Genomic DNA, 26,822 nt, shown 5'->3' with positions numbered 1-26,822 from the left:
AAAAACAGACGACGACGAAGAAGAAGCACACAGTGCATCGAGTACAGCTCCGCTGGTCTTCCTTCTTCACGAAAGTGGAAAGGCTGAACGATTTATTATTACTGTAACTAGACAACCTTTTTTAATCTCCTATTGTGTTTAGTGGTGCTCCTTCAAACTGGAGCACCAGCACCAGAAAAGTCGTTGTGGAAAAGAGGTCGTTCCGTTCCAATTCAACTTTCCGAGTTTCCAACTTTTTCCCCTGCCACAGTCTTTGTTAGGTTGTATCTGACTACAGTGCAGTCCTCAACGAACTCAACGAACTTAGATGATCAAGAGCGTGCATTCAGATGCGCAAACAGATGGTAACAGTAACCACCAGCCTTGATCACAGCCACCGCAATGGTGAGATTAGGCATGAATGATTTGCTATTGGAGAGAAGATCGAGCTATTGGGTGCGCTTTCTCGATCTAGGCACGAGCGCTGCTCTTTGACTATTGCTTTGGTAGCCACAAAGAGCGGCCTTCAAATCGCAATCTTTGACATCTCTGATAAAAAAAAGGCTTGTTGTTTCCAAAGCTAAACTATTGGTCACTATTGGGGAGGGCAAAAACAGTCACTCCTCTAGAGGTACTCTAGAGGCGTGACTGTTTTTCTCCTTCCCAATAGTGACTTCGAGGGAAAGTCCACAAAGGTGGAGAAGATTTGGCTAAGAATAAGCTGGCAATTCCACCTGAATGTCACGGACGGATGTGACGTTACGGATGACGATACTTGTCACTTCACCAATAACAGGGCATTTCACTTAAAAAAATACCGTGTACGCCTTTATTATTAAGAAATCCCCCCCCCCCCCCCTCTTTAATCTTCCTTTGGCCGGAAGTGCCTAATCTGAAGCAGCTCAATGGTGCAAGGTGTGGCTGTCATGTCTCACCACCGTTGTAATTTTTTTTTCCATTTCTGAAAACTGTTATGCTCTTACAGCAGCTGCGGCTATCTTTCTGTATCAATGGACTCTTATCGGCCTCGATTAATAGTGAGGCCTGTATAAGAGCCGGGCACTACTTGCCTCCTAGACGAGTTCCGGAGATTGCGCACCATCCTGCTGCTTCCACCGAACGTAAGGTATTTCTTCCCTGCCATATTACTTGAAAACTTTGAGATCGAAGTTTCTGTTTTTGGCGTGGCTCACGTTGAAGCGTGAACCTATATCCCGATGGAACCCTCACCCCCCCCCCCCCCCCCATCCCAAAATTTTGTCCGTAGATCCGTTCATGCATGCATTTTCCGCTTAATTTAGGGGGGAGAATGAGATCCCAAGATCTGACATCACGTGATGTATGAAACGACTCGTTCTCCGTGTTAAATATGGTGAGAAAACTGACATCACGTGACCTAAACACAATTTCAGTTTCCCCGCTAGATTTGGTGAAAAAACTGATGTCAGGGGACGTTTGCACCACTCCGCTTGCTCGCTAACAACAACGGAGAAACATATATATATATATATCAGTGTGTCGAACCGAAAAAAATACGGGTTCGGTTACGGTTCAGGTTCAGGTAAATTTATTTTGTTCCGGTTCAGTTCCAGTTCGATTAATTCGATCCGCGAACCGGTTCGCGAACCGGTTCGGAAATTATAAATGACAAATCGCAACATCAAAATAAATTACAAATAAAACATCTGAAATCAGCACATACGAAACGGGATACATCGTAGTGTAAGGTTTAGGGATTTCTACCAGGAATGGTTTCTTTATGTGCACTCAAAGGTTACCTCACCGACGTTTACGCATTCGGACTTCATCTAATTGGGTCCGACGCAGAAGCTGTAAAATCCGCGACCTCCTTACAAACCCACTTACAAGTAGAACTCGCTAACTATCCCGCCACCTCGGCGTGTAAGCAATTGAAGGAACAGTGGGGAGAAATTACAGCTTTCTTTATTTGAACTAGCCTTCGGTAACTCAAATTAGACCCTTAAAGAAGTTTTTATTAAACAAGATACAGAATATGAAAAACACTTCACCGAACGCAACGCCAGAAGGACGTAATAGGATAAATATTAAGAAAGAAGAGTTCGCTGTCTCACAAATATGTTAGCTTCTAAGTGCCTATACGAAACGGGATGCATCATTATCAAACTCCACAGCCTTAATTTTCTTTTCTCATTCCGATGGAAGCAAGCTTCAAGAACTCGCGCGTTCTAGAAACGTGTTATGAAATGAGCACACCGCAGCATTTAGGATTTACGAGATTGCAGAAAAATGAAATCCCGTGACGCGATTTTTTTTTTTTTTTTGCGCAGCCTTTTAGTTCTTTTTCTTCCGTGCAAGCCGCGACCAGCGCAATACTGGTTCCTATATCAAGATTCATGGATGCAGCATTTGTCAAGATTCATGGATGCAGCGTTTATATTCCTAAGACTGAGTGGAGAAGAAAAATATGTAAGCGAGGTGTATATCAGTTGACGGCACTTAAAAAACAAATGGCATTGATAGCACATTCATTGTCAACAGCGCGTGGCCGAACCGTTTTGACATGAGCCGGTAACCGTTATTTTTTTTCCGGTTCAGTTCCGGTTCGGGTTCATCGCGATAACAATATAACGGTTCGGGTTCGGGTTCAGTTCCGGAAAAAATACCGGTTCGGTTCCGGTTTTCGGTTCGGTTCGGTTCCGGTTCGACACCCTGATATATATTTATATATATATATATATATATATATAAATTAGGTTCTTCTACACCAACCGAAATAATAGACTAGCGTTTTCTAAACATTTGAACACGATTCCTGCTTAGATACTGCATTTTACGTAGTATACGAGATTGTAGACAGAGTGTTCGCTGCCAATTTTTATATCCGTTTTGTTTTCTAACTGCATGAACAAACTACGCATTGCAGAAAGCTGAATCTCAGTAAAAAATATGCGACGTAACGGTAAATGTGCAACGAAAGTAAAAAAAAAATGACGCTGTTAAAAACAATAAAGCAAAGAATAAAGGTGTTTTTTTGAGCCGGAGTTTATTTTAGCCAACACCACCGCATACTCATCAAACAAACAAAAAATTATATTGCGGGCACGTGTGACTTCGGTGAAAAACAAAATTAAGAATAAAAAAACTGATTTTGTTTTTCTCTGAATTTGAGCTTTTTTTCATTTTTTCACTAAATTAAGGGTTAGTTTTTTCTCTCCCGGATTTGAGGGTAAATAGTACTTTCAGACATATATCACAGATATAAATGTGATAAAAATACAACACATATTTTTTTTTTTTTTGCGCAGGTAGAGAAGGTAAATGAGGGATTAACTCGTGTGCTCAATGCATAGGTACACTAAAACCAAACAATGAATAGAGTTTTACAAAGCTAAAGAATAAACAAATGAGGACTACGGTGTTGAGCTAGAAAACTCAAAGAATTTGACAAATACCAGGACATCATTTTTTTTAGAGTGACAGAAAATATTTTATCATTTTCTTTACTCACAATTATTTTTGTAGGAAAGGCTGCATTATTTAGTTTTTGTAGTGACTTTTATCGACTGAGAACGAAGTGGAGTACCAAGAAATCTTAATTACATTTCTTCTGAACTGAAGGAAGTTTAAATTTTAACTCATATACCATGACAGCTAGATTCTAAGAAAAAAAGGGTGTAGTCGGGTGCATCAGGCGCTCGTGCACCCTTTTCCTGAAAGACGCACCCTCCGTTACCCAGCCAGTGTACTTGTACACCAGGAATGGGCAAAATACATCCAAATATGTATCGAAATACAAATACAAAATACTTCGTCAAAAATGTATTTAATTACAAATATAATTACATTTCCAAAAAGCATTTAAGTTCAAGATACAAATACAACCAAATGTATTTGGTCTCCTCCAAACACTTTTCCAAATACATTTCTCAAAATTTGCGTCAGCGACTTCAAAGAACCTGCAACGGGTTTCTGGGTATCTCATTTTAGTTTTGTATTGCACACTCGGGAGTTAATGTGCGAGGCTCTAGTAACGTAATAGAAATATAATCACAAAAATATGTAATCAGCTTGGACGTAATAGGTGAAAACAGTACAGAGCTTCAAGCTGCTTTTTTTTTTTTGTCGATGACACTTTGGTATAGACCGACAAAGAACCGAGACGACCAAGACGCGCAGCACTAGCTAGAGATTTTTTATTGTTGCAACTCACACCAGTTATGAAAATCTGGAGGACCCCCGGCATTTAGAATGTTCCAGGCAAAAATATGGATGGAAATCAGGCTGGAAAGCATCACTAGTTGTCACAGGCACTTATTTAGCCAGTATGCCTGTGAACGTCGATTTCGTCACTATTCTTGCCCTGGACTAGCACCGTAATCACAAAGTCACTAAAAGCTTGTGCTTGATTGAAAGACACTGCATTCGGTGCAGAACGTAGTTTTCTTCCTGCTCTGGACAGTGACAATAAATTTGAGGGTTGTATTTTCGCCCACAAAATTGTATTTAATTACAATTGTATTTGAAATACCCACGTTTTAGTATTTGAATACACACGTCAAATACATTACCTAATTTGTAATTAAATACACATGCAAAATACACAAATTATTTGAAATACGTATTTCAAATACAAGTATTTGAAATACTGCTCATCCCTGTAATTAAATACAATTTTGTGGGTGAAAATACATCTTGTTTTTATGCATGTGGTTGTCTCCATCCTTTATTCGGCCTTGGGGCTTTTTTGTTTTTCTCCCCCGGCTTTATTTTAAAGGCACTGTCCAGAGCAGGAAGAAAACTCCGTTCTGCACCGAGTGCGGTGTCTCTCAATCAAGCACAAGCGTTTAGTGAGTTTGTGATTAAGCTGTCAATCCAGGGCAAGAATAGTGACGAAATCGACGCTCACAGATAGACTGGCTAAGTAAGTGCCTGTGACAACTTGTGATGCTTTCCATTTTGATTTCCATTCATATTTTTGCCTGGAACGTTCTAAATGTGCGGGTCGTCGAGATTTTCGTAACTGGTGCGAGTTGCCACAATAAAATATTCTCTAGCTTGTGCTGCGCGTCTTGGTTGTCTCGGTTCTTTGTTGGTCTATACCAAAATGTAATCGACAAAAAAAGCTGCTTGAAGCTCTGTACTTTTTTCACCTATTACGTCCAAGATAATGAATTATTTTTGTGATTATATTTCTATTACGCTAGTAGAGCCTTGCACACTAACTCCCGAGTGTGCGATGCATAATTAAAATGAGATACCCAGAAACCCGTTGTGCCCTAAAGCCGCTGACGCAAATCTTGAGGAATGTATTTGGAAAAGTATTTGGAGGGGACCAAATATCTTGTACTTAAATGCTTTTTTGGAAATGTAACTAGATATGTAATTAAATACATTTTTGACGAAGTATTTTGTATTTGTATTTTGATACATATTTGCATGTATTTTGCCCATCCCTGTTTAATTACAATTGTATTTGAAATACCCACGTTTTAGTATTTAAATACACACGTGAAATACATTACCCAATTCGTAATTAAATACAAATGCAAAATACAGAAAGTATTTGAAATACGTATTTCAAATACTTGTATTTGAAATACAGCCCATCCCTGGTTTAGGCCAATCGGTTTTCCGGGCAGGATCACGCGACTGCAGTCTCCAAGCTAGAGATAAGGCAGAGCACGGCACCTGCCTGAAGGCCAAGGCCACGGATAGCATCCACAGCATTATTAACTTTAGGTCGAACTTTCAAGAGGATATAAGTGACAAATCCTCTCGTTGTGTTCATTGTTAGGTTGCACCTGAAGATAAGCCTTTGCGAGGGCTCCCCCCTTTTGGCTTTGAAGGAGCGCCGCCCCCCTGCTATTTCCCCTACTCCACTCTTCTCCTTTCTCTCCCTAAGCTGAAAGCGTGGAAGAAGGTGCGCAGCCGCCGACCAATGAACCGGAGTGTTTTTTATCCCTCTACTCCTCTGTCTGGGCGCCGGTAACGGCAGGAGCGTGATCATGTGGTAAAGGTTTCACGGATGACGTAGTAGCTTTTTTCGACCTCGGAATATCTGCTTCCCGGCCGAGTTTCTTATGTGCTGTGCTGCGACCAGCGGGGCTACCGTAGATTTTACCACCGACAACGTATTCGAGTGTACCAAGATTTCCAGAGTTTGAAAAGTCTTACGCTTCTTCAAAAAAGACCAGGGAATTCATGTGATGCGTTTAGTGTTCGGTTCGGAAAATTACTGCTTCTGCAACATCGTGTTGAATCTTCACGAACCCCTTTCTTTTCGTTTTTGTGTTTGTGTGGTTGTGCAGTGCCCGTGTCGACTTATATCTCGGATTACATATTTCAAGTCCGGTATTTTCATCGTAAGCGCACTGCAACCTACTCCTTTGCAACAATTGACCGTTCCGTTCCGGATTACCTCTAGAATTAAGCAGTGTCTATTCTCTGGCAGCTGTGAGAATAATTTTCTATTGGCAGTCGCCTGCCATTAGCTGTCTACAATCATGTGAAAACTGCAGGTGGAATACTGACTTTCTTATTCTCCTGGAGTTTTGTCAAAACACGTTTGTTTGATACACTTTTTGTAGACACGTTTCATCGACACTAACGTTTCATCTTCACTCGTTATGCAAAATGCACGCTGTAGAGACATTTTTTCGCGCGTGTATCACTGAGAAGCGTGCTCAACGACCCAGCCCACCCGTTCACGCCGCTTCGTGGCGCCAGTCTGCGGTGGTTCATTACAAAAATGTTAACCCACCTGTCCCACCCATAGACGTCACTTCGCGGATACATTCTGGGGCGGCTCATTACAAGAAAAAAAACAAACAAACAAAAAAAAAAAAAAGAAAAAAACGAGAAGCTAACATAGGAAAGCTAATCTGAGCTGTCGATGAAACGTCGTTCGATGAATTAATGGCGACTGGCGGTGGAATTTCATGGAAATAATTCTACCGGCTGCTGGAAGAGTAGGCACTACCTAAAGCTGCATTTACATGGATGCGACCGTAGCGCATCGAGTCGAGATTTTACGATTTTGATTGGTAGCAGTTGGGTAGAAGAGAAAGAAGTAAGAAGACAGGCTGCGTGTTATTGGTCCCTGCTCGATTCGATCCGCTACGATCGCATTCATGTAAACGTAGCCTGTGACTCACCCCCGGTTTTTATTGCTCAGTAACCTTCTCTGTTGTGTAACAGCTTCATCGTACGTCTTCGGATATCACGGATTGCTTGCAAGTTTGTACTTGTTTACGAAATAGGCTGTCTAAGAAACTTCTGTGAGATTTGAAAACGATCTCGTGTGTCCGTTTGCCTGCCTTTCTGGAATCATCGTGGCGCACACATTCTTTAACGTTTTCCTCACTCTAAAAAAAGCCCCTGCGGCTACTTTCCCGCAGAACACTCGGAGAATTAATCACGGCAACTAAAGGAGGCAGCTCAGCGAATGACGATGCCGAAACATATGTTTAGACCAAAAAACGCTGTCTGAGTTAGGACACTAAGCAATGCAAGCGTTACGTTTTGCATTGTTTAATGTCACAACTCAGACTGCGTTTTTTGGTCTAAACATATGTTTCGGCATCGCCATTCGCTCAGCTGCCTCCTTTAGTTGCGGTGATAGACTCTCCGAGTATTTTGAAGGAAAGTGGACGCACGGGCTTTTTTAGAGTGAAGTTTTATGTCTTAAATAGGTTTATGAAGTTATGAAACGCATAAATTGGTGTGATCGTGCACCTTTGAATCGGGTGCATCTCTGTTCTCTTCGAATTCAGTGGGCGTAGAAAGAGGTGTAACAATACACTATTGAACGGGGTACTCCTGTGTTTCCTTTGAGAGCAGTAGGTGTAGAAAGTGGAGTAATGGTACACTATTGAGTGGGGTGCATCTGTGTTCACTTTGGGTGAGGCGGGTGTATGAAGCGATGCATTGGTGCACCTTCGAATGGGGTGCATCTGTGTTCCCTTATATTTAATTGGGTGTAGAAAGAGATGTAGCCCTAAACCATTGAATGGGGTGCACCTGTGTTCCCTTCGAAAGAGATTTCTGTAGAAAAAAGTGCACATGTGCACCACACCAACGGGTATACACGTACTCCCATACCTGGGGTGTACATGTATTCCCCCAAAGGGTGATATGTGACAAGCACTTACACCCCCTATGGGTGTACCACATGACACCCTTTTTTTAGAGCGTAGTGTATAAAGAAAACTGCACAGCAGCATACGTATTTTTTTACGTACACTTAGCAAGGATAGGCCAGAATCATTTGTATTCATAAATGAACCTTATTGTAATATTTTTTCAAGGAATGCCATTCCAAGTGAGGTCCTTTCAAGCGCATGGTGCCATTCAAGTGAAACTTTGCTGACTTCTGTTCCACAGTCACGGTAAGTACACCACAGCAATGATCACAAGTGCTGAAGGAGTAACCTTCACAGATGCTTGTGAGCAGAAAAAAAGGTATAATGTACGTTTTTATTTACATTTTAACATCTAAACTAAGCAGCTGCTTTTGTTTTCTCAAGATTTCACAGTCAGCGAATTTCCTAAATTTTAGCACACGTCCGTTCCGCGTAACATGTGATTTACAAAGGAAGTGAACTGGTTTACTTAGCCCTTACCAAGAATCGCCCAGTAGTCATATCTTTTTTAATAAACAAAGCTAAGGCTTTGTAAAAGAAAAAAAAGTACGCTTCAGATAAAAACATTTTTAATCGGTCCCAAAACAATTTCAAAGCTTTGCCAAAAAAAAAAATCACGTCAATTATGCCATGAGGCCATGGAAATATTTAAAAAAACATTTCTATTACTTTTTTATTATTAACCTATATCAATATAAACATTCATGCTGATGCCGTTTGAAAGTTCACGCACGCAAAGAGCTTTGGCCTTTGTGGAAAAAGAGATTACCCTGAAAAGGGTCCATATACGCTTACTCGGGCGACCCCTTCAATTTGAAAGTACCGTACGCTCCATTTTAATCACAACCTTTTTTCAGTTTCCCGATAATCTACTCAATCAATCACGCACAGTACATCGCAGCAATTCCGCGTTTCTTTTTTTTTTTTTTTTTTTTTTTTTTTTTAGTGATTGGTTTAGTAAGCGATAGCGAACTCATAAAGGCAACAACCGGCGTGCTGATGCACTCTTGACGCTGCTCGATTAGTGCCATTAAATGGAAGCGTCGGAGCTGTTGGACTTATCTAATTAGGCACGGAATATATGTGGGCTGCTCTAGTATATTACCAATAAGCCAACGTAAGATTGTGTGCAGTGATAGCTTCAGTTCCGCAAATTTGAGCAACGTAGGCACGCAGGAGGTCATCGCTCCTGCCGGACAATGCATGCCACCTGATTTAGCGTACTATTGTAAATGACCATGGGAAACAGTGCGAAACAATGCATGTAGGTTATCACACCGGTTAATATCGAACTGTTACGAATTTGGCCCCAGGTATCTCCGAGACAGCCCCGGAGTCTAGCCTTTTATAATACTGATAAAAGTGGACGGTCGCAAGCGACGAGGAGTCTGACGCAATCTTTGGCGGTAAAACGCAGCGCGCTTGGCAGTGACCTTAGAATGGCACGAAGGCGCTATCTGCAAACCTCGTATTTGCTTCTTTTTTTTTTTTTTAATCTTATCTCAGCTTGTGGTCTGTGCTTTGCTTGTAGTACCTCAGCCTATGCTGGTTGGCCAACTCCCGTAACAGTTTGCGTTCAAAAAGTGCCCGCCCCCCCTTCCACCTCCAATGATCGTCACCAGTTGATTGGAGCGCCACCTTTTGTGCACGCTGCGGCTGTTTTCCGAACCGCTGCTGCTGGGACGCGCCGCAGCGTGTAAAAAAGGTTGCGCTTCGATCGACTGGTGACGGGGTAGGCCAGGGGGAGTAGTTTGTGTCTCGTTGGAAGCTTAATAACTGAGTTCGTTTACTAACGTTGGTTCCAATACGCGAGCAGAAATGCGGCCTCGAGAAAGCCATATTTTTATTCTTATGCGTGTACATGGTCGCCCGATCCTCAAAACCTCGACAAGGCAAACCCACTGTTGCCAAACCTGTACGTGAGTTTTTATTTTCAGCGCCACTCCCTCTTAATAAACAAACTAATTTTTTTTTAAAGCGCGATTGTAGGCGCATGTTCACAAATGTAGCCAAAAGAATGTGCACGGTGTTAGCATTTTTGAAACGCAGTCAAGCGTCAGAGCTACGAATCCAAAGCAGTACAATTTCAAGCAAGGTAAGCAATGCATGTATATTTTTAAAATTTTACTTTCAAATCATTATGACCACAAGTACAGGTCATTTTTTTTACTACTATAACATATGAGCTACATTAGGTAAATGAATAAGCTGAGAATCAAAACAATATATAGATTTTATATTTATTTATTTTAATGTAATATTTATTTTAAGTACCATCAGGGTCGTGAGGACAATGCAAAAGGGAAGGAATATCTGTATATTAAAAAAACAAATGATCGTGGCCGGTTTTAGAAAGAGAAGTAATCGCTTCTTTTGCAATCTTGTATCGGATAGCTCTACGGGCGTTACAATTTCACGTCGAAGAGGCATTTAAATTCCGCGAACGATTTATTTCTTCTATCGATTAATGGCCCGGCTTTGAATGGGTAAATACCGCGAAATCGATGGTTGCTCCATCCGACCGATTAATACTATATAACTATCTAAAAAGAAGAAAGTCTTGGTAACTTTTGACTGAGTGACAGAACGCGTAGAAACGGCCTAACGTGTTCTATTCACGCCTGGGGTGATAATGAGCGTGTCTGTCGGCTTATGAACGCGCGTAGGTTCGGCCCTACCTCGATTCGAAACGTCCGATCAGTCAAGGCCGACCAGTTTATACCCAATTATTTTTCTGGTTTCTTTATTTGTTCTATTACTACTTTCTGTGCGCCCCTTTCTCGCATCGTGGCTTCGTCCTTCGAACGCGGACAACACGAGTATACAACGTGCAAATGCGTTCTGGGCAGCGAATTCGTAAGGGCCAGAAAGTTCCGTGTCCTGGCGTCGCCGACGGGTTTCGGGAAAGGAAAACGGAGGTCCATCTTCGCAGGTCTGAGCAACGACGACGCCTGTGCAGCCGTACAGAATGCCACGGAGAAGAGACAGCTTGGGTGCAATGGGTAAGTGAATGAAAGTATATTATAGACTAACCCAACCCTCTGACGTCACACCGCTGCGGTGGCGCTAGTGTCGGCACTGCGCATGCGCAGATGCTTCGCGTCACGCGAATCTAGATTCCGCAGTGCCTACACCCGGAGTAGGTGAACGCGGGCTTGTTTGTAAACAGTGTGTTCGTGTATAGGGTATGTTTGCACAATAGTCTATATATATATACACCCGGGCAGAGAGTTAACCCTTTGAGTGCCGGAGTTTTAACGTGAAACGGTTTTTGGAGATAGTTGCTCCCGATTTCGTGAAGCCGTGGCCTGCGACGTCCCATGATGCAACGCGTGCAGCGTTGCATTATGGGGCTTCACAAACCTACGCGCCGATTCAGTGCCTCCGCTAAATTTTGTAGGGAAGTTAAATCGGTGTATGCATGGACGTCACGTGACGGCAATTCCATCGCTAAATTTAGCGGAAAAAAAGCCTCCCGTGACCCACACATCAATTTAATTTCACGGAGAAATTGACGTCACCTGACCTGGTGTCACCTGATGCTAGAACGCCTCGGACGTACGCAAAACGATTGACCAGCAATTCACCATACAATATTTTTTTTCCAGCCTTCTGAACGCAAATTTTTACTCATTAACGCTGTAGAATGCTCTATGAAATATTTGTACTTATAAAAGACACACACTTTATTGGTAAAAAAGTTAATCGACATCTGAATGCCTCCACCCTATATTTCTCATAATGCACTTTTTGTGACATGGTACCATGTAGTGGAATCTCGAACTCGCACCCTGAGACCACTATCTTGAGCGACCACCCTCGGACTTTGTTTATTCTGAACTGCAACTTCCTTGCTTCCGCGGTCGTCGAACACAGAGTTCATGAGTGGGTTCTGGATCTCAGTTCTCGCCAGGAAGCGCGAGTTCTAACGACACAGATTCGCCATTTTGTAACAACAGAGGAGCATACCGAAACAGGCTCGTTCAGCAACGATTGAGTTTCTTTATACTCGGTCTCCCTTCTCCAATTTGTAGATAAATAAAAAAACTTGAATTCGAATTACAAGTTGACAAAACAAAAAAATGCATACCATTAAATAATGACCCTACAAGGTAAAACATTGTTTTCAAGCGAGTGATGAAAACTTTTCATCACTCGCCCATACATACGACTACACAAAACACACACACACACACACACACACACAAAACAGCCTAGTTTGAAGGCGCAGGGAGCAAACCGACATTGAAACCACACGGGAACGCGCTCAAGTAATATATTGGGCGTGGCACTCGAAAGGTTTTTGATAGCTCGACGTCGAATGTGACCTCTTTTCGTTTCGGGTGCTTTAACTTAACTCGTAAACATTACAAAACCTGAACCACTGTTTTTTTTTTTTTTTTGAACGAGACGCATGGGAATGTATTGTTGAATAAAGGTAGAACTAAGCAACTTGACAACAGCACCTTAGAAACGGAGCCGAAAGGTTGAGCGAGACAATTTACGAGTGGAGTAATTCACTAATTCACTCATTGTTTTACCGCATGTTACTTACCCGGTCATGAAAGGCCGTACAGATGGTGAAACATTTCTCGTCTGAGTCAGGATAAAGTTTTTTTTTTTTGGAAGTCTATAGTGTTCTATAGTTGTCAGTCATGCAATAAGTCAGAGTCCTTGAGTATTCATCTTTAGCTTACTCTCGGCATCAGCGTTGAAAAGCAAAAGCAGCGCTTTTTCGCCCAAAACATAAGCTAGTCACAATTACAAGAAATATCGTTTTGAACTCCTCCAAATGAAAGATTGTAAACTCCTTCAAGCTCCTAGGTGTAATTTTCACCGAGAATATGTCATGGGATAGTGATGTCCACTACCTTATTTCTAAGCTGTCACAAGTAGTAGGTCTGATAAACCACCACCGGTACATGTTCCCAGCAAAGGTGTAATTATTACTATACAGTTCGTTATTTTACTCCTACATAAACTATTGCAATTTAGTCTGGGGTATGACAACGTCGAAGAATCTAGAAAAAATACACTTGTTGCAACAGAAAAAAAAAGCGTTAAGGGCTATGGAAGACGTTCCATTTGACTTCCATACAGCTAGTTTATTTAAGAAGTTTCCCGTTATCAATATACACGCTCTATTTAGCTTTAGACTTGTCACTAGTCTAAAACGAACAAATTAGGGATACAAACTTTTTGCTAAACTTTGGACAGCTCTCTGAAAATATTCACGCGTATTCTACCCGTCGTGCGGAATGTTGGGAGGTGGCCACTGCAAGAACAAACTATCCCAAAAATACTTAACGTACTTGAAGATAAAACATTGGAATTCAGTACATTCTCCCTTCAAGAAATTTGACTAATTTTCTCCACAAATGAATCTGAGTATGAGCAAAACTTTTAGGGTCTCATAACTTCTATCTGCAAATAGGTCACTTTTTCTGTTATAGCCGATGATAAAATATATTATGTCTGAAACACGCTTTGTTAAATTGTGGTTATCAAGCTTTGGGAATGTTTTTTTTTCTCGTCGAGCTGCTGCTACTATGCCTTGTAGGCGGTCAAGGACTTGTCAGGTTGCGCCATACAGGTTTTTTTTTTGATCGTCATCATCAACGCACAATGGAATTAAACTCTCGATTATTATTATTATTATTATTCTTAAATTGTTGTTGGTGATAATAACGCTGGCGACTTCCTCGATAAATTCCGGAGGCAAACACTGGAACATGCTTTGACCTGACTTGTGCGTGAATGCATTATTGTGTTTTTCCAAAGTCTTTCAGATTAAACGAGTCCCCTGAAGTATGAACAAAAATTAAGAGAAAGACATGTGGCATTATAGGATTGCAAACTTAGAGAATGGAGTGGTTACTGGAAGTTCCAAGCGATATCGGACGAATCATACACCTCTATTCAAAGGGAGAACTTTCTGCAAATAATCCGAATTTTGTCTCTAAAGAATTGCCTTCAGATATTTGCTCCGAAAATCGGAACAACGACAATGTGTGTGGACAGGTACTGCAACAAATTCAGTGACTGCAAACTGATGCAGTGAACATTGTTCTATGCATAGAAGCGATCTAAGTAAAAAACGGGCTACGTTTTTGCTTTGTTCGTTATAGTGCTTATTGACTAATTCTGGCAGTAAATTGCATTAAGAAGTCATCGTTTTCTAAATAGATCACCTTTAACTTTAGAACTACACTTGACCACAAAGAAAGAAAGGACAGGAAAAGACAGGCAGCTGTCTGTCCTCTCCTGTTTTTGTTTTTTTTCTTTCTTAGTGTTGAAGTATAGCTCCAGATTTCAAAGTGATCTACTTCCAGGTATGTAACCAACAAGCTCAACTCTTAACCGTAACCGTAACCTTGCGTATAAAATTGAGCGGCTTTTCGGAATTCCTATTGAGTTTTCTTTTTCTTGTGAGTGAGCAACACTGGTTACAACACAGCTGCTACATGGGAAACTAAATAACAAGTGAGGAACACACGTGTAGTTTCCGATCGAAAACTCCATGCAACGAAGCGACGCTAAGTTTCGAGCAGCGTGACAGAGAGTCGAGCTTAGAGCAGCTGTGCTGATGTACATCCATACAGTAAAAACAGGCTGCAGGTGCGGATACTCTTTCGTTTTTGTTTTCTACTCAGAACTAAGAACGCGAGCACCGTTGACTCGCAGTTCATGTAGCTCGACGGGAGTCAGACGCCCTAGCTTAAATCGGTTGGCTAATTCATTACAACTCAAAGTTTCGAAGCTCGGGGTGGATACAGCGTCAGCAGCAGCAACAGGCGCGTAACATGGGGTTTGACGATAATTCCCTGGTCGTATACTCGTGATTTAAGACGACCATAAGACAGGGGAAACAAGAAGGACGAACACAACGAAGTCTCAAAACCAGGGTTGCCAGGTAGGTTCTAGCTCAAACCGCCAAATGCCAGACGGGGTAGCCCAAAAGTAGCCAGATACAAGATATTTATATAGCACACAAAAGTAGCCATTATTTAGATATCTGCAGAGCCCGAAAATATTGTGCGCTCGAATGTGCGAGCTCAAGGCGAAGGCACTGCGTCTGAATATCTTGGGTTTAGGAGCAGCTTGCAAGATCTACGACATATTAAAATGTATTGAAAACATTTTATTTCAAACTAAAAAATGTACACGAATTTTCCACAAGCGTTTTTACGGTTACACAGTGTTGAAACATTCGCCCGTGTTCGGCTGACTCGCCTCATATGATTTCTGTGTTAAAACAGGTAACACATTCTTTAGTGGGGTTGATGCCCTTACAGCACTTGCCCTTCCCAAGGAAAGCAAACTTTACATAGAGGATCTTTTGAAAAGTTGGAAGGGACACCCTGTCTTAGGTCTGACTTTGTCAGGTACACGTGACTGAATACTCTCTCCACGGCGGCATTCGAGGTGCAGCGTCAGAAGCGCGATAGCAAGCTCGGATAGCGACGGAAACATGGCTGCCCTTGCGCTTCGTACTTGGCCTTCAGAATATTCATTGTTCTAAATCTGTTGTCCAATTTAGTGGCTAGGATTCCGTGTTTTCGGAGTTTATTTCTCGTGATATTCGGAGGGTGTTTTTCGGCGTTTATTTTTCAAGGGGGATTCGGGGTTTATCAGAGTTTATTTTTGTTAGATTCCCAATTCTTTAACATTAGAAGTTTATTTTACTGCGTAAAATTTAAAAAAATCGAAAACGAAATAAATAAGGTTTTGTTACCATGACACGTTTTTTCGAAAAAAAACCTCGACGTGCAAAAAAGCAAACCCTTTTTTGTCAGTAGTTCTAAATCTTAAAGGAAACTGAAGTGAAATCTCCTCTTGTGCTTTTATAAAGTTTAGTTGTAAAACTACGTCTTTTTGGCTGTTTATTTTGTCGCTGTGACCTCAAAATTCAGAGTTTTTCAGATTTTTTCGGATTTATCCGAAAACTCGGAACCCTAGTTATGGCTTATTGTGCTTTAAGAAACTTCCATGTTTCGCGAGAAAGCCTTCTTTGTTATATACGGTACAGCACGAGCTATCGGGCGACATCAAACTCTGCTAGATGTCTTCAGTTGCCTTAAGTGTCCTTTTTCCTCGGAAGAGGTACCTCTTGAGGAGAATGGTGGAAAACTCGAGGAAATAAAAGACGCCAGAGTGAAGGCGAAATAGCTTGGAAGCATAAGATAAGCCACAACGAATAGAAAAGCGATATTCAGAGCTGAATACGTCCCTCTTCTCGCTGGAGCTAATAGGACCTTGCGTCACGACCACCCATCTTCACAAAAAAGTTCCTGGAAGCGGGAATCGGGAAAAGGTGGACTGTCGCTTTGTGTTTACGCTAAATTGTTTTTTTGCTCAACTACTCTAAACCAAAAAAAAAAAAAAAAGAAATCCGCTTTAGAATTTAAATAGCCCAAAAATAGCCACAGAGCCAATCGCCAAATTTCGACGAAAACCTGGTAACCCTGCAGCCAAAACACAGCTGCGAATATATTTTTCTGACTTATTCTTTCTATAGAATGACCTTACTAGAACTTCCTACTTCCTACCCTTACTAGAACTTCCTACTGTCAACCCCACAATACACGTCAAACGGGCAAGACCCAACGACCCCGATCCGAAGAAACCGAACCAAACCAAACAAACTCCCACAACAATAGAACAATAGAGCATCCACCGTCAACCCCGACACTCGACAGAAGGCAAACCCCAACACAACAATTCGAAGAAACAAGAAAAGCAAAGACACCACTTCACATCACCCGCACAAAAAGTTCAAGGTCACCGAGAACTTTCACGAGATAAAAACGTCCGCAACTCCTTGTCTTACACAATGGACGGAACACTTATGCAGATTCCAGCGCTTGTTATCCGAAGTCGAGCTCCTTCAACAGCCTTTTCCAAATATCCTTTTCCGTGCTAAAAGTTTTAGTTTCAGTCCAGGCTCGGGGAAACAATTGCCACACTCCCCACGACGTTTTGCTATTTCCGAATTTGACGCGTTCGACTGCACTCTACGACGGTACGCCCGGATCCCACGAAAAATGCATCTACTCCAAGCGCCGATCACACGTACGTTATAAACACGACAACGGTTCTGTACCTATCTAACCGTAAGTCGAGATGTACGATTCAAGTTCTCTGTACCGCGCATAGCAACGGTCATGTTATATGTCTGGCCCCGTTTCGAAGGGTTCCGGGGCGGATTCTAGAAACGCGCGTTGCCGACGCTGCGCTCGTCTCTTCACTGATTGGGCAGTCTTGTAACCGAACGTCTTGCTCCAGTAGATGCGGATTGAACTCCTTTCATATATTAAAGTGTGAGACATCTGCGTTCTATACACAGTCCCGACAATTGACGAGTACAGTTCTGGTGTTGTACTTACGTGTTAGTTGAACTGATGGACACAATCTTTAACCCTTCGAGGGTCGCCGCCCTCCATGTACATACGGCGGGGCGGGAGTAGCCAGCACGGTCGTCGCCATGTGTACATGTACGGCGGCGCTTAAAGCTGACCCGACGCTACAGTTTGATAAGCCGTTCGGGTAGCGTTACGAGTGGATCGTCACAGCGCTCGTCCTATTTGCGCATTTGATATCACCGGCTATAAACGAATCACGCGTAAGGGATGCGCGTTTTCTTGGAAGAAAACTTGACCGAGAAATGGTTGAACATGAATGCAATTCGAAATATTCTTGTTGTTGCTGTTTTCTTTTTTTTTTTTTTTTCAGACACAGTACGGCATCTCAGGTATGAGATGCCGCCGGCCTCGGCATTTCGAGCTGACGAACTCCTCAAAGAAAAGGACGCACACTGCGACCCACAACAAGGAGATGCCGGGGCTCCCATCCAGTTAAAGAGGGAAGTTGGGCTCTTCAGCGCGACTGCTCTGCTCATCGGAGCTGTCGTTGGTGAGATATAACGTCATCTCATTTCTGTGAAGTGTGGGGTAAGGGGGTTGGCAATGCAAAGATATATTGAGTTCTCTCGACTTGTCCTTGCGTTTTCTTTATTCGCTGTAGTCGCTGAAAGATTAAGAAACGCAGACAGTGGCGAATAGCGAGTATCAATAAATATCACTCTGCAGACGATAGCACTGCAGCATAGACTGATCCGATCACCTAAGATACAATCACAGAGCTAGCAGCATGAGCGTTTCTTAAGTTGTCAGTATATACCCCGCTCGCCGCTAAGCTCACATAGATGGCGCGGAAGCTACCTGCCGCCCGGACCGATCAACTCGTCAGCCTTTTAAAGATGCCCGACCCCGCTTACTGCGTGTGCGTGATCACGTGGTGCAAGGCAGACTGTTTATTGGCCCAACAAACACGTAGCTTCCAGCCAAACTTGTATACGTTAGTTCAAAAAAAAAAATTCGATTGCAATTACACATACCCTCGGGTAAAACTGTAGGCATGGAAAATTGATCGATTAACCTACACCGATTATTCGATGAATGTTTTAATCGCGATTAACTTTTTTGTTTTTAACCGGTTAATCGGTAAAACTTCTTCGAGACAAAAGAAAGTAAAAAAATCAACGTCTTCTTCACTCAGACGTAAACGGGCACACCTGTACGAAGGGCAAATTTTAGGTGAAATGTTAACCTAAAGTAACTCTAGAAGGTTACACGTGCTCCGGCCACTTCATTGCTGTGCGATTGTCCGTTTAGAACAGCAGCGACTATTGTGAACAAGCAAAGGAGCTCGCTTTTGCCGAAGAGTATCAAACAAGGAATTTGATGCGTTATAATGAATACTGTACAAGTGTGCTTCTATACCCTCCTGTCAGCTTAATGGTGAATGGACTATGGATTCAACATGATCTATGTGCCGAAAGCAATCACAACAGCCGTGACACATTTCTCGTAATATTCGCTGTAACTAGAGTTCCGTGTTGTGGTTCTTCCTTAGATTTCGTTCTTTTGTTTTGTTTTGTTAATTTCTTCCCGTAGATTTGGTGTTGTATAATGTCCGTTTTTGGTGTTGAACAAAAAAAGTGTGTTTATAAAAGGTTATGTCAAAAAAAAAAATTGGTTGTAGGGGCGAGGGATCTTCTAACCACCAGGGAGTCCAGGGAGTATGCGCGTGATCCGAACACTTGGAACACATTCCAGTACCGATAAGAAAAGGAAGCGAGATATTAGAAAGTTTTAGTAGATCGTTTTGATCGTGATTTAAGACAACCCTGAGACAGGGGAATCAAGAGGACAAACATGACGAGGTCTAAAAGAGTTCGTCATGTTTGTCCTTCTTGTTTCCACTGTCTCTGGGTGGTCTTAAATCATGAACGTAAACCAGCTTTCCTGCGCCTTATCACCCATTTTAGATCCCTCTGATAACTCCGATACGCCCGGTAACGATACCCGATAACGATACGATGCATGCGCAAAAGGCGGAGTATCCGGAATCGTTATCGGAGTCATCGAAACGATCCACCAAAACTCTCTAATAGGTTGCGGTTACTAGGAAAGAAGCAGCTTCGCGGGCAATTCAGTGCTGACTCTGTTCCGGATTGACACATAATCAAAACTGTAGGTAAAAATGCCTTCCCGTAAAAACTTAGGTGTTTTTCTTGCGCAAGGACTGATCCGTTTCGAGGTTTTTCGGTTTTCTCAGATTTTAATAATACCGCGTCGGGTCTCATTCCTCGGTGTTTATCGGTATTTACTAAAAACACGAAACTTCAACAACATTGTGTTTTTTTTTTTTAAGGTTTTACAGATTCGTCGTTTAAAAAGCCATAAAAGCTACAGTAATACAATCTGAGCAGGCGAGTTACAAGGCCGGAAAAATTATATAAGAGAATAATCGTAGCAATAAGTCCAATAATTCACCAAATTTTGTTAGTTACCTTTTTAAATATTTACATTAAAGGAGCTGTGCAACAATTTCATGGCTTTGCTTAAATTATTGTGGAAGTTGATGCCTGACAGTTCTGAAGTGAACTACAGAAAACAGATTTTGCCTGGATACACTAGTTTTTATAAAAAAAAAGAAAAAAAACCGAAAAAGATCCAGGTTTTTGTCGCCTCTCAATTCGTACGTCGTCTTCCGGGTCACGTGCGCAGTGACGTTGCTGTGGTAGGCGCGGGGTTTTGGAAAAGTTCTCTCTTTAGAGCCATCAGTGAGCGGCGAGAACTCATCCGCTCGCGACCGCGTGACCATATGCTGGCGGGCGCCGCGCGAACAATACGGTGAAAGGAGGAAGGTCTCATCCGGGTCCGGCCATACCCGTCCTTGCCCGTTCGGCGCTGTCCCCCTCCCCCTCCGGCTTCTGGCGGCTGTTCCGGCTGTTCGCGGTTTTGTGGACCTAGGGTAGATGGCGCCACTAAACTTCCGTATAATAAAAGTTTTGTCGATGATACAAGGTTTTTGGCACATTTATATATATGTTGGAACGACAAGATTTATAGAAAAGTTGCCTTTTATCGAGCAAGTATTCGCACAACTTGGTATCTTCCTAAAAGATTCCCCATTGACGTCACTCGGCGTGTTTTTCATGGCCGCCGCTCGCGGCTGCAGGTCGGGGAATATTCTAAGTTTTGCCTCGATGAAAGGAGGTGTGTTTTCAGTCATTTGTGTCAAGGTGAACAATATCAAAAGCAGAATATGCCAATTCTTTCAACGTTAAAATCGTTGCGCAGCTCCTTTAAAAATAAGATTCTAAAAAAAAACAAAAAACTTGCCGAGTTTTTTGAGCGTTGAGTAGCAGGGTAGTGCGCCAAAGTTAGCACTGATGCACCAGGCGCAAGGCTAATGGTGCGAAAATGTGCCCGCGTGGTTTAGTGAACAGGGTTCACAATGTTTTCTTATTTTTATTGGTTACTTGAGACGCAGCTTTTGAAGAAAACAATCGGTGACAACCCGAAAAAACATGCGGACGTTATCGTGCGGCGTGAAGCCATTTACAACTATTGAAATGGGCCCTAATCTTTTCACGAAGTTGTACCGAATTTGTTTGTGAACTTTTTTAAAACTTTTTATGCGCGTTGTATTTTCGGCTTGTGGTTTTCTAAGGACCCTAAGCTAGACAAAAATATGACAGTTTTATTAATCTACGCAACCAACCATAATTGAAGATGTGTATGCTTAACAGTAAACAAGAAAAGCCGAAGGAACCACAAAGCTCTCATTTGAATGTCATATATTAAAAAAATAATTAATCAGGAGAGCCGGAAAACAATCTCAATCCTTTGCGGTGATTTCTATTCTCCCGATCTGGCGTTGGTAAACGAGGTTTGTTGAATATTGTCACGAACGACAAGTGATGAGGCGATAGTAACTCAAGAAACTAAACGTTTAATGGGGCGAACTTGTGCCCAAAAATAAAAAGGGAACAGAAGAAAGTAGAGCGTCGCGGGCGTCGAAGTCGGCGTGACAGCAGAGTTGAACGCTGGGCCGAAACTGACTGTGGCTCGCCACGCGGAGCCCCTTATGTACATGCGTGGGCTTCTGAAATAATCGGCGTAGAAAATTTGACGCGTAGAACATTCGGACCTCGAACAAGCCAACAAGATTCTCGAATTTACCAGAATACTAGTCTGCAGGAATAAACAAAAAGATGCGTGCTCCCAGGAATCGAACCCTGGCTTTTCGCGTGGGAGCCAGGTATAACCGTTAGATCACGCGCGCGCTGCCTACTTGGCCAGCGGCGCGCGCGGCAATATTTAAAGCGCGGTCATGTAGAAAAGAAAACAGAGCAGACACGGACGACATGTCTGTTTGCTGAACACTCACAGAGACGGGATTTTCATGTCTTTTTTGTCGAACGCCACTTCGACAAAACTCCGATGTCTGCGGCGGCGAAAACTTGCGTTGCGGACGTCGAGTGGAGCAGCACGAGCGGTGCAAACTTCATCTCACAATTTCCTTTTTTTTTTCTTTTTTTCGTAGCCAAGGTAAACATTTCGTGTAGTGCAGAGAAGTCTGAAACCAAGTTGAGCTCGTTGCAACGCCTGGCACATATTGCCCAGGGCACGGTTTCCTTTAGAAAACACAAAACTTTCCACCAAAAAAACAAACAAAAAAAAAACCTTCGCCAGGAACAACCAGAAAAAACTAAAAAACCTTGAGTCGCATGTGTTGGCGTGAAGCACTCTAGTCTACCGCTAAAGAGCAAGACTATTACATATTCGCATAAAAAAAAATTAAAGTGTCCTCAGGGATAAAAGACATGACGGCCTAATATTTTGTCCATGTTGGGTTATCGGAAGTAAGAAAACAATAAAGTTTCCGAATCGCACTTAGTGGCAGAGCGTCCATGTTCTGGAAATGCTGAGAAACCAAAACTCGAGATACTTGACGCTACCAAAATTGCTGCGTGCAAAGTGTTGCCAGACTACCAAACAGTTTCGAATTTGATCTAATAGTTCATATGCGATTATATCGTGACAATTTTCGTCTTGTATATTATGTACCCGTGGCCATAGAAATCACCTTAACAGCAGCGTTTGTGTAGTTTTTACCACATTTTTAAAACAAACCTGTAAAGCTAAAAGAAAGAAAAAAAAAACACCCTGTACAAAGAACGCGCATTGCACGTAATTGGTGGAGATCATATGTTAATAATGAAATAATGTGGTGGGCTTGGTGATGGTTTACCGCAAACACCGCACATTTAATACCACTTTGCGAGAAAAGGGTTCAAAATGATAGATGTTTTTTTTTTTCTTCAGGATCCGGCATATTTATAACTCCCAGCATAGTCTTCAAAAACTCTGGCTCTGCGGGTGTTGCTACCATCGTGTGGTCTGTATCCGGACTCACCACCATTCTTGGTAAGAATTCTCGAATACTTATTTTTTTTTTTTTTTTTTTTTTGCGGGATGGTGACGAAACTGGGCGTGAAATATTTCGAGATTAGAACCTGCGATGAAAACAAACCCTGAAAATGATCGGCGTTTTTTTTTTTTTTTTTTTTTTTTTGTTCTAATGCCACGCAAGCATTAGAACAAAAATTCTACTGCCCACACACACTTGTGTAGACATTAGAATGTTATTCTAATGCCTACACATGTGTGTGCATCTGTAAGGTCGTTTGTGTGGGTTTTTGTTGATCTGGGCGTTTGTTTTTGCTGGTGTGTTGGCGCACCTGGTGAAATTCGCTTATTACAAAGTATTTGTCGTTAGGGCTCGTTCCAGGCCAAAGAAGACGCGACATTTTTTTCACGCCTAGAGTATGTACAAAAAAATACTTTCGATTAAGGCGCCTCTGAACTCCAACAATTTTTTTTTAAATAAAGATTATTTTTGTTGATATCATGCTCTAAGTTTGTTGAATTCGCTTTAAACCCACGCAGTTAAGAACAACATCGTGAAAGAAACGACTGCGTAGAAAACAAATTTAGGTAGGCGCCTAATTACTTTATAATATGTCCTATCTTACACACAACTACAAATATTGAAAGACGTCATTTTGTGTCCGAATAGAAGCTAAAAAAACAGACTTTATGATATTTCTTTATTTATTTTCTTAAATCAACTTGAATTTAGTTATTAGCTACAACTTGGATCTGGGTGTTAGCTTAGGTTCAATCGTGTGTCCCCGTAGTTGTGAGCGGGCAAGCGCGGCAGCGTACCGCCATGTTTTTCGTTTATCTGCACTGGAAGATGCCCCTGCACCAAGTGTTTGTGTGTTCGAGGGCTCCGAAATCTCTACTGGACGTCGCTTCACTGTGCCAGTAATTGCTAAAACCTACACGATGAGTAGTCCTTGTTCCTCTTATTATTAGATTGCGCTTTGCTCGCTGACGGATCGCGTATAGGCGTACTGCGATGAGATGATCGCGGCGGTTTTCGCCGGCGCATGGAGGTGATGTGTTCTCGATTTCCGGGTCTCGCGTTAAAAAGGGGTTAGCGCCGACTGTGCCCCCGAACGTTTTGTATAGCGCTGTGCTCAGGTAAGCTGACATTTATTAGAAAGGTTGGCTGCTACATAGAAAGTCTACGGCAGTCATACCACTATGCGGAATGCTTCGTATAGGAGCCGCATCGTGGCGCCAGTGCCCTTTTGCACGCTTCCAATAGTTACTAAAATGCTTCAAGTTGAGTATTTCTAGCTGAGAAACAAACGCATGAAAAATGGTTTCTTGCAAACCTTAGATAAAGTCACTTAACGTTCAAGGTTTTTTTCTCGTCTTTCACATCAGATGAATATTTGCTGAAAGTAACCCAGCAGATTAGTACAGTCTGAAAGTGTTTAAATACTGCGATACGCCACTCAGTCATTGGCAATAACCGGATGGCGGACAATACACGCTAAACAGAAGCCTGAGGAATATTCAACATGACAACTAAGCTGTCTGAAATTTTCCCAGCGGGTTAACTACAACACAGTGCTTACGATGGGTTAATTATTCTCTCAACCCGCGACAAATACTTTCAGAAATATTGAGCATTGATAATCTCTGAAAAGTAAGCCTCTACGAGGCTACATCCAATGCTTTATAAACATATTAAAAAAATATATCAATAACTTGATCACACTTGTCGTAAGAGGCGATGATATCATCATAAATCTAAACAAAGTATGTATTTACATTTTCCAAAACCATACTGTTGAGGGGCGAAAACGTTGCACAAATGCGGATGGGTCAGCAAACTGCTAGATTTAGCGTTATCCACACCTGTGATGTAGTTGCTCGTGTGCCTATATTTATGTTCATACGTATGCCAGTGTTTTCTCACATGTGCTTGTGTTTATTATTTTAGTACCTTCCTTTACCAGACTTACAATCAAATTAGACATGCGTGTTTCTGTGTGAGCGAGTGAGCATTTCTGTATCCATGTACGCGGTGCGATGTAATCATGTTCTCGAGTATATCAGCGTTTTATTATTTGTGCTTCCACTCCTTATTCTACGTCCTTCATTCAGCAGGCTATTAATCAAGCACGCGCGTTTGTGTGTGAGTGACTGGGCCACTACGTACGTATACGAACTCGTGTGGGTATGATTTTTGTCCCAATCCGTGTTTCTATATTTTACGCCGAATCTTGCCCTAGTACGCGTTTCCCTTCACGCCCAGCGGCTTATCGGAGCGGGGAAGTAGTAAACAAACTTAATTTCGGTTGACACCCAAAAAAAAGGTGGAGAGAGAGAGAGAGAGAGAGGAAGAGAACCCACGGCCCGTTAATTAGCGAAGTAATTTATTACGGCGTCACTCAAGCATGTTGCGTATCTATTTGATATTTCTCGTACGCGCGTGTTATACGCATGGATTGCTCCGGGATATGAGCTTAATGGATCTAAGAGCTTGAGATCCTATTCTGGCGCCATTCTTATCCGACAGCCGTCTTTAGCGTTCAAATGAAAGAAGGGCGCGTAACTTGTGTTGACTGAAAGGATGAACACGCGAGACCCTCGCCTGCGGCGCCTTTCAAATGGAGTCCGGAGTACGCGTATGCGCAGAGAGGATAGATATATTTCTGCCAAGTCCAGTAGTCTGCTCTCCTTTACGTTAGCGAAGGCGCCGCGCCGAGGCCCTGGCAGCGCTGATAATCAGCCGCTCGTGTGTTTACCCCTACGGCGAGTAGAACCGTGCACATGTACACAACTCGTGTCTTAGTCGAAACATGAAGAAAGAACATACAGAAGAAACGGAACAAGATACGACCACTTCCAACTGACTGACAGCCTAAGAAGCACATGACGTAGCGAGACCCGATCATCTAATTAACGCTCCCCAGCCAACGAGATTACAGCACTAGCCGATAACAATACCGAAGAACCAATCAAAAAGCAAGAAGCGTGGATGACCCCGCCCCGCCTTTCTCAAGTTGTCCGTTCCTATGAGCACGCGTGACTTCTTACGGCCAATTACAAGGATGCTCATGGTCAAAAGTTTGCTATAAGAACGTTTATTTAATGTTTATTCGATGCGTCCGCGAAGAACATTTCTTCTTTCTTTTTACTACAGTGAATTCGTGAGAACTCAAATCGTCGGTGAATTGAAGAAGACTCTTCGCTTTCTCAACTCTCTGACGTCGTGACACTGCGGCGCTGCTGCTGTCAGCACTTCGCATCGGGGAGGCTCTATACTCTTTTTCACCCCAACTTGTGCACCGGAGGCTCCACCTCTACAGGCCGCGCATTGGCCAGTCACCGTCGCACCACCACGAAGCGCTCCTCCGCCATTTTTGAATCAAATATAAACAAAAAAGTGTCTGCAAAGAAAAAGTTCTATACGAGCGTCGTAATCGTGATAATCCAATCATCTTAAATAGGGCTTATTATGTAGCACGTTTTCAGCTATAATTTTTCATATGTCCAAATTTATTGGTGTGATTCTTTTTAAAATACGAATCGCACGCAGTCGCTGCGTGGTGACTGAGGCCCTACTGACTGCGTTCGTTTGTTCACGGAAGAGTGAGTCGTTCACAAACAGAATTGCTTTCTTAATAAATACAGCACTCCCGACTTGGCTAACATCTTCTCTCAAATAAAACAATTGTACCGTCAAACTGTCCACTTAAACGGCGCAAGACTTGCAGCCTGAGTGTCTATTTCTTTACTTCTGTTGAATTTACGAACGCGTCCGGTTAACTCGGTGACGTCATGCTGTTGTTGTAGTCGGGGAATCGAATGCTCGACGCGCTCGGCCCGATTGCGTTCTTCTTCTGCGTGTTCAGATATTTTTTACAACTTTATCGTTCTGTTTTATTATTCAGCGTATTTCCTTTGTGGATATCGTTGAGGTAGTGTCCATGGCTCCATCTCC

The 26,822-nt window shown here is 42.4% G+C and overlaps 1 protein-coding gene across 3 annotated transcripts in view; it reads left to right on the top strand.

Moving 5' to 3' along the window:
- The first annotated feature begins 1,046 nt into the window (after positions 1-1,046).
- Positions 1,047-26,822, top strand: part of LOC8035268 (Y+L amino acid transporter 2) — a 38,848-nt gene continuing 13,072 nt past the window's right edge. The window contains exons 1-5 of one of the 3 annotated variants that reach the window (XM_029967493.3): positions 1,047-1,105; positions 8,268-8,348; positions 11,035-11,104; positions 17,835-18,014; positions 22,781-22,882. In XM_029967493.3, coding sequence (XP_029823353.3) covers positions 11,071-11,104; positions 17,835-18,014; positions 22,781-22,882 — 316 coding nt within the window. In that variant the 5' untranslated portion in view covers positions 1,047-1,105; positions 8,268-8,348; positions 11,035-11,070. Of the gene's footprint in view, positions 1,106-8,267; positions 8,349-9,698; positions 10,198-11,034; positions 11,105-17,834; positions 18,015-22,780; positions 22,883-26,822 lie in introns of those variants that run through there. The other 2 variants (XM_029967492.3, XM_040223113.3) reach the window with 2 other exon arrangements.

This window comes from Ixodes scapularis, unplaced genomic scaffold (genome assembly GCF_016920785.2).
Source record: "Ixodes scapularis isolate PalLabHiFi unplaced genomic scaffold, ASM1692078v2 PGA_scaffold4__175_contigs__length_147842914, whole genome shotgun sequence".
Classification (NCBI taxonomy): Eukaryota; Metazoa; Arthropoda; class Arachnida; order Ixodida; family Ixodidae; genus Ixodes; species Ixodes scapularis.
The sequence above is the reverse complement of the archived record's forward strand: the minus strand, read 5'-3'. Positions and strand labels throughout refer to the sequence as shown.